This window comes from Rhipicephalus microplus, chromosome X, assembly GCF_043290135.1.
Source record: "Rhipicephalus microplus isolate Deutch F79 chromosome X, USDA_Rmic, whole genome shotgun sequence".
Lineage (NCBI taxonomy): Eukaryota > Metazoa > Arthropoda > Arachnida > Ixodida > Ixodidae > Rhipicephalus > Rhipicephalus microplus.
The window spans coordinates 214,205,075-214,217,315 of record NC_134710.1 but is presented as its reverse complement, the minus strand read 5'-3'; the positions used below and the strand labels follow the sequence as shown (position 1 = coordinate 214,217,315).

The 12,241-nt window shown below is 41.3% G+C and overlaps 1 protein-coding gene across 1 annotated transcript; it reads right to left on the bottom strand.

The window, feature by feature from the left end:
- Positions 1-647: 647 nt before the first annotated feature.
- LOC142777088 (uncharacterized) lies at positions 648-2,106 on the bottom strand. The gene is made up of 2 exons (XM_075881384.1): positions 2,040-2,106; positions 648-1,384 (listed from the first exon to the last, which is right to left on the bottom strand). The coding sequence occupies exons 1-2, from the start codon at positions 2,099-2,101 to the stop codon at positions 814-816; spliced, it is 633 nt and encodes a 210-aa protein (XP_075737499.1). The 5' UTR covers positions 2,102-2,106; the 3' UTR covers positions 648-813.
- Positions 2,107-12,241: the final 10,135 nt, after the last annotated feature.

Sequence of the window (12,241 nt, the reverse complement as noted above, 5' to 3'; positions counted from 1 at the left end):
GGAACTATCCCCGCGTTAACACATTGCAGAGCCGTGAAAAAGGTGTTCATTTGGTCATCTTTGACGAATACATGATTGAGGCTTGACGTAGCTCACTGCGACTTGCGTTGTCTGCCTGCCAGAACTTGCTGTCTTCATATTTCGCTTTGTTGGCATGCCCACAAAGTAAGATAACTAAGCGTGATCCAGCTTGTAAAATGGGAATTTTGTACAGAGTAAATATTTTACCTTTATGTTGATTTTTTTGCGTTTTGACCAAAATAACTTTGCCAGGTCGAGACTCAGAAAGCGAATAATATAAGAATTTGGTGCATGCTTTAGGGAAGAACACCATTTACATGAGGTAGCTTGGAGATGATGCGACTAACATGGTCATTCCGAGACGTTGATTCGTTTTACAGGACGCCAAGACTTCTAAACGTAGGAATGATTTCTAACGAGGTGAAATTAAAGGTCACTTTTTTGTTTGGCTGAACATTTTTATTCCTTGCTTTAAATATAAAAATGTGGCTTTGTCAACATTCCTGCTTAGTCTATTTCTTTCACTTGATTCGTATAGTTTCTCTAACGCGTGAATTGCGGTTTCCATTATGGCATCTAAATGATCACCTGAGAACAACATCCTCGTATTGAAGACATATGTTAACTGCAAAGAGGAACTTTTTATTATGACACTAATAAACTTTAAGACCCAGAGGCATACTATTTAGGCCTCCAAAGTCCTCGGGGGAGGCTTCATGCCCGGCGCTCAGAGAGGCTCCGACGAAGCCAATGGTCGTGGTGACTCCGAAGGACCAGGTGACCATGGCCCATCTATCCACGATGTACAGGAGTGGCCACAGGCGCGCCCACCAGCAGCTTGTGGTTCTTGTCGCCGAGCATGACGATCTCGGTGACACGGAAGGTTGCTTTGTCTGCTCTATTGTGGAGCTTCAACGTGGCACAGACCAGCAACACCACCATGATTTGCCAGTACCACCTTCCGGTTGTCAGTGACTTGAAAGCCACGGTGGAATAGTTGCAGCGAAAAGCGTCCAGGTTCGATGGTAGATGGTTGGCGAACTCCTTGAATAACAATGTAGGCGACACTTTCCTGGGGTTAATGCAGACGCTCCAATGTTGAGCGCTGTTGTACTGCTCCGAGCACCACGAGGCCTTTACGCAGGTCCGGGCGGACTCTTCTTGAGCGGCAGCCGGAAAGAGGGTCCTTCGCTGAGGCATCGAAGTGGGAATGCGATTGGCGACCACCGAAGCATCGTCTGGAGATTTCGGTTCCAGTGGCTTCGGCTCCGGAAACTTCGCGATGTAGCTGTCAAAGGATTCTCCGACGTCGCCTTGCCCGCGGTCCATGGCATCGAACTCGGCTTTTGCACGTGACGCTGTGCTGCAACGAATGGACGGGGGCTGAACGACGCTGAAGTGAGCTTACCTGGAGGCAAAGCACCAGTCGCCTGTCTCTGCTTCTTCTTCTTTTTCTTCTTCTCCTCATCGCATGGCTGATACCAAATGCAGAAAATTGGCCGAGTCATAATAGAATACATTATTAGACATGATGATGACAAGGATTATACCTCTACCCTGGCTCATATCCACTCTGGTAAATAGGCGAAGAATTGATTGATAATATAAGTTTTTGAGATATTACACTAAATAATAATAACAAACAAGAAAAAAGTGTAGTTAAACAGAAAGTTGCATATTATTGTTACCATTATGTTACGTTCACACTTTATTTGTACAAGTCTAGGATGACGTGCTCTGCCCAGCCAAGCGGCTAAGAGATCTTTTTTCGAACTTCTCGCTTCTTTTTCTTCTATCTGGTACGGCACATTGCAATATACTTGCTTAAGGGACTCCGCGTTTAGCTTTCTATATCTCTAATGTGAAGCTATTATTGTTGACTGCCTGCCTTGGATTTTAGAAATAGGATTTCAGTAAATATTTCAAATGCCCACAAAAACCGTCACAGTCAATTTCTTTAATTCATCACTGTGCTGCAGCGAATAGACGTGGGTTGAACGACGCTGAAGTGAGCTTACCGGAGGCAGAGCACCGGTCGCCAGTCTCTGCGCGCTCTTCTTCTTCCTCCTCTTCTCCTCATCACATGGCTGATACCAAATGTAGGAAATTGGCCAATTAATACATGAATACATTGTTGGACATGATGATTATGTGAATTATAGCTCTACCCTGGCTAATATCCAATCGGGTAAATAGGCGAAGAATTCATGATATAAATTTTTGAGATATTACAAGTACTAATTAATAATAACAAAGAAGAAAAAAGTGCAGTTCAAACAGAAAGTTGAAAATTATTGTTACCATTCTGTTACGTCCACAGTTTATTTGTAGAAGTCTAGGATGGCGTGCTCTGCCCAACCAAGCGGCTTAGAGATCTTTTTTTTCGCACTTCTCGCTTTTTTTCTTCTATCTGGTACGGCAAATATTGCAATATACTTGCTTGAGAGACTCCGCATTTATCTTTCTATATCTGTAATGTGAAGCCATTAATAATGACTGCCTGCCTTGGATTTTCGAAATAAGATTTCAGTAAATATTTCGAATGCCTACAAAAACCATCACAGTCAATTTCTTTAATTAATAAAGTGTGATCAAGTCGGTCGAATGATTGTGCAAAATCAACAAATATACCAAATATATTTGATTTCATTCAATATTTCAAGAAGTAATATTTCAATTCCAAAAGCAAAAATTTTGTTGAAAGGTGTTTTCGAAAACCACACTGAGCATTTGTCAAGATGTGATGTTTTCAGTAATGCATTTTCGTGTTTGTATACGCTACACATTGATTGAATTTCAGCAGGGAATCAAAATTGTCTACAGTAATATCAGTATTAATAATGTTCATTATTATATTCTAGCCAAAATATACATTAGCTGGAAGTCTTGGGTAAAATGTATCATGGACTGAAAGATATAAAACAATGGTAGATTCCACATACAGTGGGTATCGTAGTTAGGCGAACACCGAATGACGAAGCTTAAATTGTCGCATTGAAATCAGCACATCGTTACGAGGCGGGCGTAAATTAAGCCTTACACGACTTACATGTCATTTTGCGCCTGGAATTTGTACCAGTCGTCCATTCACATAGCGTAATATCAAATTTGGCATATGTGCAGTTAGCAAAATGGCAAAAATAGTTATCAAAATAAAGTAAAATAGAGATAATGTTTTTTATGGGAAAGAGAGAGAGATTTTTTAATGGAGAGCGTGAGAGGTTTGCCTGGTTTTTCACCTGACAGGCTACTCCAGGTGCCGGCTGATGAATATGATCTATACAATGATAAACACACAACACCTACTGTTACATACATGCACACCAGTCACATAACACATACAGTCACTTACACGCACTGCACTATTTACAACGTTTCGTTTAAGCCTGTGGCCCGTACGAATGTCAGTAGCGCTTTTGTGGAGTCTAAAGCACTGGAGCTGTTTTGCCATGGGTAAAACAGCTCCAGTGCGTTAGATTCCACAACACTTCAGAGAATTGCTTAGAAACCTGTGCAATCTGTCATAGTCGTTCATGACAAAAATTAAAAAGGAGTATTACAGAAACCTTATCATGAAATCTCACATCAACGCGAAGGAAATTTGGCGTATTACAAAGGCAGTTGTACATCTGGAGCCACAACAACCTGTCTCACCAAATTTAAGTATTCTATGTTGTAATGAAATGGAACTAGAACAGCCATGTAAGGATCATTTCGCAACATGTATATAAAATAAGCCGGCAACCTGTGTAAACCTAAAATGTAACTTTACATTCCCTCGTGTTCAAGAAGACACTTTATTTTTTCGCGAAATTACTAATGCTGAAACTATTGCAGTCGTAATACCAGGTCATGCGACGTGAAATAATACCAGATTAAATATGGCAGGATACGATTAAACCTGAGAGCGCACCTCTAGCTGCTATTTTTAACCACTCCTTCACGACAGGCGTGTACTCCGAGCAGCCTTATCTTAGCAATGGGGACACCAGTCCACACAGGCAAATGCCCTGACCACATAGCCAATTACTACCCAATAACAATGAGAGCTTGCTTTAACATCCCTTTCAGAACCTTGTTGCTAAAAAAGGATTACCTTATTTCCAAATATACTGTATCCTAATCCTTAATCAACTTTGCCTTAGCAAAGAACACACTACGGCCACTGCGGTAAGCTTTAAGGCAGACCCTGTAAATCATGCGGTAAAAAACATCCAATTCGGCGCAAGTATCTTCCGAGATATAAAAGAGAACTTTCGATTTACTGTAGCATAATATAATGCTGAGAAAACTCGAACGCTACCAATTTAGATCATTATTTTCGGAGTTCTTTCACAGTTTTGGTGCAAAAGAGTCTGTATTTACAAATGCTTGGTAACAATTAAAACAGAAAACCCGTCCAGACCAGTGTGCAAAAGGTAAAGTTCTTAGACCGACTTTATTCTGCCTCTTCATAGACTCTTTGTTTTCAACATACAGTCTGCAGAACTAACGCAAACGAAAATGGTATATAAAAGATGTTTTTGTTCAAAGTAATACTTGGTAGAAAAACTTACACCACAACTTGTACATATCATAAGATTTGTATTACTTCCAGTCTTGCTGTTGTCAGCAATGCGAAGTCGACATAGGGCACCAGGCATTGAACTTTTGAAAGCTGTCATGAGGCACGAAGTGTTAGAGAGCTGTTGATTAAGTCTGTTCTGTTTTGCATTTGTTTTCTATTTTTTATTTTGTTGAGATACCTGTTCGCCCAGTGCTATATCTTGTGAATGTTCTTCTCAGTCTATGTAAGTTCAACCTATTCATCCTCACTGTCTCTTGATCTTTAGTCATCTGTGCGAGGCTGTTTCTCCTCAAGATTATGCTAGTTTTCGCAATCTTAATTTTCCATGTTTTCTTCTTCGCTTTTACTTTATTATCATTTTGAAAGAAAATTGCTTAGAAATACTCGTATTTCAACTCTTGCCCTCACCATAAAAGTATTATCTTAAAGCTTAGAGGTGCTTTGAAGTTTTTTTTTGCAGTAACTTGATAAAAAAGTAAACAGAACGCCGATGCTCTGTAAACCGCAGTGCGCTTTCTTGGAGTATACGGGAGACATCTGGAATCGACTGCGCATGAAACCACACATGAAGTGGTCAATAACCCAAATGATAAAAACTAGCCTTCGTAGGAAGGCTTTGCGAAAACAGAAACAGACATATGTAAACAATTATATAGGAATAATCAAAGCGGATTCTAAAAAAGCTATGTACCCATCATCATTGCTGGGAACACATGCTGTCCTTTTTTTTTCCAATAATGAAGCACTCAAGTGTGGTATCAATATCGCGTTATAGTAGTGTCTCAAATGTATAAGTGCAAGATTCAACTTTCACATTTGTTGTAGCTATTGTCAACGGATCTTGAAGAAAATTTCAAGGAACAAAAAAATTGAAACAAAAGCGCCACAAACATGGCACCTTGGAAATGAAGGTTTCATGATCACCTCTATCTTCAATTCATATACAAGCAGCCTATATGAAGATGACACTGCTTTACTTAGCGCTCGCCACTCTCTTCAGGTAGCCGAATCACTCGTCAATAAAGAAATGTAACTTCTCGATGGTTTAAACAAAAAAATAGAAAACACGAAATACGACAAATCAAGTATGTTGTTTTCGCCTCTAAGCGAAAAGCGACTCCTAAAGCATGGGATTTGTACGTTGAAGAAAGTCGCACTGACAAGTTAAACGTATATATATTTGCGTTGGCGTGACTCTAGACCCTTTCCTCCCCTGGATATCTCATTTAAACAATTTTTGTAGAAAACTAAGTTTTGGATAATTTGTATTAGTAAATGTTAATAATTTAACGTACACATACTATGTGTTTCAAATTTAACCTTTTCTATTCTCATCTAACTTATTGCATCGAATTATCAAGCTACACATACCATTCATAATGCTTGGTTCTTGCCTTTTTTTTTTCGATAAAACGAGTTTTGCCAAGCCAACATGAATACAAGCCTTTCATTAAACACATTTTTCCGGGAGCAGCTTGGGTGCGGTCTTGGCCAATTACTCTAGCGACAATGCAGTTCTGTCAGATAAGTCAAACCCGCAGAGATCTGGGTTCACTCGTGTACTCATGCAAAATCAATACTTACTCAAATAATAGGCCCAATGACTTTTGTTCAGCTGCTGCCACTAGGAAACGTGAAGAACCTTCACGGAACTAGAAATCCCCACATTAACACATTGTAGAGCCGCGAAAAAGGTGTTTCTTGATTTGGTCATCTTTGTCGAATGCATGGTTGAGGCTTGGCGTAGCTAACTGTGGCTTGCGTTCTCTGCCTGCCACAACTTGCTGTCTTCGTCTTTCGCGTATTTGGCATGTCCACAAAGTAAGATAACTGAGTGTGATACATCTTCTAACATAGGAATTTTGTACAGAGTACATAACTTACCTTTAAGTTGATTTTTTCTGCATCTTGACCCAAATAAGATTGGCGGGTAAAGACTCATAAAGCGAAATATATAATAACATCATGGCGCATGCTTTAGAGAAGACCACACTTCACTTGAGATAGCTTGGAGATGGCGTGACTAACATGGTCATTCCGGGACGTTGATTCGTTTTCAGGACACCAAGACTTTTAAACATAAGAATGATTTCTAACAGGGTGGAATTAAAGGTCACTTTTTTTGATTGGCTCTACATTCACACTCAGTCTAATTCTTTCACTTGATTCATATAGTTTCCCTAACGCGTCATTTGCGGTTTCCATTATGGCATTTAATGATTACCGGAGAACAACATGCTCATATTGTAGGCATATGTTAGTTGCAAAGATGATGTTTTTATTATTACACTAATAAAAATTTAACACGCAGAGGGCATAATATTTTGGCATCCACAGTCCTCGAGGGAGGTTCCAGGCCCGGCGCTCAGAGAGCCTCGGACGAAACCAATGGCCGTAGTGACTCCGAAGGACCACGTGACCGCGGTCCATGTGTCCGCGATGTACAGGAGTGGCAATGTCACCGCCGTGGCGACCAGCAGCTTGTGGTTCTTGCCGCCGAGCATTTATTGTGAAGCTTGAACTTGGCACAGACCAGTAACACCACCACGATTTGCCAGCACCAGCGTCCAGTCGTCAGTGACTTGAAAGGCAAGGTGGCGTAGTTGAAGCGAAAGGCGTCCAGGTTCGATGGTAGACGGTCGGCGAACTCCTTGAATGACTTCAGAGACGACACTTTTCTTGGGTCCTTGAAGACGCTCCAATGTTGAGCGCGGTTGCACTGCTCCCAGCACCATGAAGCCATTACGCGGGTCAGGTCGGACTCTTCCTGAGCGGCAGCCGGGAAGAGGCGCCTTCGCTGAGGCATCGAGGTGGGCATGCGATTAGCGGCCTCCGAAGCATCGTCCGGAGATTTCGGTTCCGGTGGCATCGGTTTCGGAAACTTTAGGACGGAGCTGCCAAAGGATTCTCTGACGTCGCCTTGCTGGCGGTGTATGGCGCCGATCTAGGGTTTTATACGCGACGCTGTGCTGCAGCGAGAGGACGTGGATTGAAAGATACTGAAGTTAGCTTACCGGAGGCAGAGCACCGGTCGCCTGTCTCTGCTTGCACTTCTTCCTCTTCTCCTCATCGCATGGCTGATACCAAATGCAGGCCAAGTCATAGAAGAATCCATTGTTGGACATGCTGATGATATGGATTATACCTCTACCCTGGCTCATATGCTCTCGGGTAAATAGGCGAAGAATTAATTATACAAATTTTTGAGTTACTACAAGTACTAAATTTTATAACAAACAAGAAAAAAGTGTAGTAAAACAGAAAGTTGGATATTATTGTTACCATTCTGTTACGTTCCCAGTTTATTTGTACAAGTCTAGGATGGCGTGCTCTGCCCAACCAAGCGGCTAAGAGATCTTCTTTTTTCGCACTTCTCGCTTCTTTTTCTTCTATCTGGTACGGCACACATTGCAATATACTTGCTTGAGGGACTCCGCATTTATCTTTCTATATTTCTAATATGAAGCCATTATTGTTGACTGCCTGCCTTGGATTTTAGAAATAGGATTTCACTAAATATTTCAAATGCCCACAAAAACCGTCACAGTCAATTTCTTCAAATAATAAAATTTATCAAATAGATCGAATGATTGTGCGAAATTAACAAACATACCAAATATATATGATCTCATTCAATATTTTAAGAAAATATATTTCAATTAAACAACCAAAGATTCTGTTGAAAAGTGTTTACGGAAACCATACTGAGCTTTGGCAAGATGTGATGTTTTCAGTAATAAATTTTCGTCTTGGTATACGCTACACAATCTTTGAATTTCAACAGGGAATCAAACTTTTCTACAGTGATATCGGTATTAAGAATGTTCATATTTATATTCTTGCCAAAAGATACTTTAGCTGGAAGCCTTGGGTGAAATGTATCATGGACTTAAACATATAAAACAATGGTGGATTCCACATACAGTGGTAATCGTAGATAGGCGAACAACAAATGGCGAAGCCTGAATTGTCACATTAAAATCAGCACAACAATACGAGGTGGACGTAAATTAGGCCGCACACGACTTGCATGTCATCATTATCATGTTTGCGCCTGGCTTTTGTAGTCGTCGTTCATTCCAGTCTCGTATTATCAAATTTGGCATACGTGAGGTTAGCGTAAGGGCTACGAGCGCATCACGAGCGCGGCATGTACTCATGTTTTACATGATACACATGTCGTGATTATCAAGTCTGGACGTGTCATTTACCTTCGTCGTCCATTCTTGTCACGTTTAACAAAATTTGGTATATGTAAAGCCAGCAAAACAGCTGCAAGCGCATCATGAGCGTGTTGCGGATTCATGTTTTTGCGTAACACGCATATCATGATTATCATAATTGCACCTCTCATATACCTTCGTCATCCACTCACGTCACGTAACGCCATATGCCAAGCTAGTGAAATGGCCGTGAGCGCACTATGTGCGTAGCATGTAGTCATGTTTACATGACACGCATGTCATGATTATTATGTTTGCGCCAGCCGCATACCTTCATCATCCATTCCCATCACGTAATATGAAGTTTGGTATATGTGATGCTAACTAAATGACCGCGAGCGCATAATGAGCCTGGCTAGTAGTCATGTTCTTACCTGATACGCGTGTGATGATGGTCATGTTTGCACAATTCATATACCTTCATCTTATATTCTCATCACGTAATACTAAATTTGGTCGATATGAAGCTAGCGAAACGAACGCAAGCGCTCTATGAGCGTAGCATGTATTCATGTTCTGACGTGACACGAATGTCACGCTGATCAAGTTTGCACCACTAATGCGCCTTCATCATCCATTCACGTCATGTGACACCAAATTTGGTGTATGTGGAGCTAGCGAAACGACCGTGAGTGCTTCATGAGCGTTGCATGTAGTTATGTCGTTACATGACACACATATCATGATTTCCACGAAAGGATCCGTCACTCATGTTCATGATGCAGTCATGTCATATATACCTTACTAGCTTTGCGATATGTCATGTGAACGAAACCATCGCAGGAGCAGCAATACCATGAAATGAAAATCATGACATTCATTACATGCATGACATGCATGAATCACGTGTCCACCCGTATTAACATGACTACCATTTTTTCATTTATCTGCTTGAGTTATACGATGAGTATTTTAGTAGGCCTTTCTAAAATTGTCAGCTTGCACGTTTGCCTGTGTTGCACCTTCGTGACTACAGCACACTTCAAAGTGCTTTTAGCCGTTCGGGCATTTTTAACATAAGTATCAATATATTGTACACCAGCATAAGAGCAAAGTTCCGTGGATTAGCCAAATATGCTGTCGAGCGTGCATGTGTGTGGGTGTATGCGTGTGTATGTGTGTTTAGAAGTTAGCAGAACGTGCGGAAGTTCAGTAGAAATGTTAGCCTGGCTTGAGCATATTTTAGCACACGTTCGATGAGTCGCACTGTTATATGCTTGAACGTTGCCTATCATACCTTAAGAAATGTTCAATGTTTTCACCACTAAACCTTATCCCTGCCTAGTGAAAATCATTTTAGTGATCGACTCCGGCGAGATCTTTTCCGGTGGTTACAAGTATGACCACCGCTGCAGCACTAATCCTGTCGTCGAGCCAACCTGAAACGCTCTTGGCCGAAATTCTTGCCGGAAATTTCACAGAGTACCAGAGCTTCGACAAACACATGACACGTTTTCCTGTGTGCAGACATTAGTCACTGTAAACGTGGCGAGAAGTGATGTTGTGAGAGTAGCACCACTTGATTTCTAAATCATGTCAGCACGAAGGCACGAAGAAAAGGTGGGTAAGTGGTGGGAGGGGGTGAAAGGTACGAGCAAAAACGAAAAAATTCTGGGACAAAGGTTTTACCCCTCCCCCCACACTCTTTTGTCGCAATGATGGTGATGACTTTGCGAAGAGCGTGGTTCGCTATCGGCCACAAAAGCGATAACCGCTGTGACTACTTATCGCTGTCATGAATTGGTGCGAGGCAAACGTATCGTTCGACACGCGGAACGTTAGAGAGCGCCACAATCACGGCGCGCGTAGGCGTGCCAGTGGGCCTGTCACGTGGTATATATATTTTTTTCAGGGCAATGTGTCCACCGGCAATGCGACCACATTGCCGACGTTCGGCGATGGGGTCTGGTGCATGAAATCAGAAGTTCAATCAAGATTGGAAATTAAACAACGTGGCATATGTAGACATGCCTTGGGAGCCCATGGGAATACCCCAAATCAGGGGGTGCAGGGAGACAGGGGATAGACATAGTTTCAGTGCAGGGAAGCTAGCAGAAAGATAAAATTTGAAAAGCGATTGAGAGAATGGGGAGAGGAGCGTCGGGGCTAGGAACGTTTTCAGTTACTCGCACATAAAGAATGTCAATAATAAATGGAGGAAACCAATTCAAAAATTGTCAAGCAAGTATTTAGACAACAACCGAATACTAAGCCAAGAGGAAACATCGGTTAAAAAGAAGGAGAAGGAAACAGAGAGGTAGATGTTGAAGATGGGAATGCTTACGAAGTCATCACTGGAGACCTACCGAACATTTAATCAGGAAATGGCAAGGGAAACGATCTACAATGATTCTCGGGGTAGTTCTCTGCTCTTCTAGGCTAGAACGGAAGTATTGCGAACCAAGACGTACTGAGCAAAATAAAAAGGCACATACACGGTGTGTAGTGTGTGTGGAGAGGAGGCGGAAACGGCTGAACGTTTGATAATATTCTGTAAAGGGCTCCACCCTATAGTCGAAGATAATGACGCCGAATTTTTCAAAGCATTGGGTTTAGTGAAAGTGAAGCCAAAATTGACTTTAAACTTGTAGAAATAACCAGAGCGAGGCTAAGTGATTAGCGGCTACAATTGAGGCGCCAGTGAAATTCAATCCTTAAACACTTGTGATAGTATTTAACTTTATGGCTATGTGGCGTGAGCCACCACCCAACCTAAAGGGCACAGCTGGATACATACATACATACATACATACATACATACATACATACATACATACATACATACATACATAGATACATACATACATACATACATACATACGTACGTACGTACGTACATACATACATACATACATACATACACACATACATACATACATACATACATACATACATACATACATACATACATACATACATACATACATACATACATACATACATACATACATACATACATACATACATACATACATACATACATCTATCCACCCAGTCACGTCTTACGTGACACGCGCATGTCATCATTATCATGTTTGGACGTGTCAGTTATCTTAGACGTATATTCTCCTCAGGTAATACCAAATTTGGTATATTTGAAGCAAGCGAAACGGCTGCTAGTGCATCATGAGCTTGGTATGTAGTATAGTTCTTACGAGACACGCATATCTTGATTATATTCATGTTCGGACCAGTGTGCAATGCGATGTCAGTGCACGCGTCAGCCGTATACGGCATGCGTTATAATTATAATGTAAAACTGTAAACAGTTTAATTCAGGGCCATTTTGACCAATGCATAAGCAACCACCTACTGCGCATAAATACCAGAAGTGCTATTCGTCGCTATATATAAGGCTATTACTACTACTTGCAATATCACAAACGTTAAAACAACGAATATCGTCTCGTCCGTAAGATGTGAGGGAATT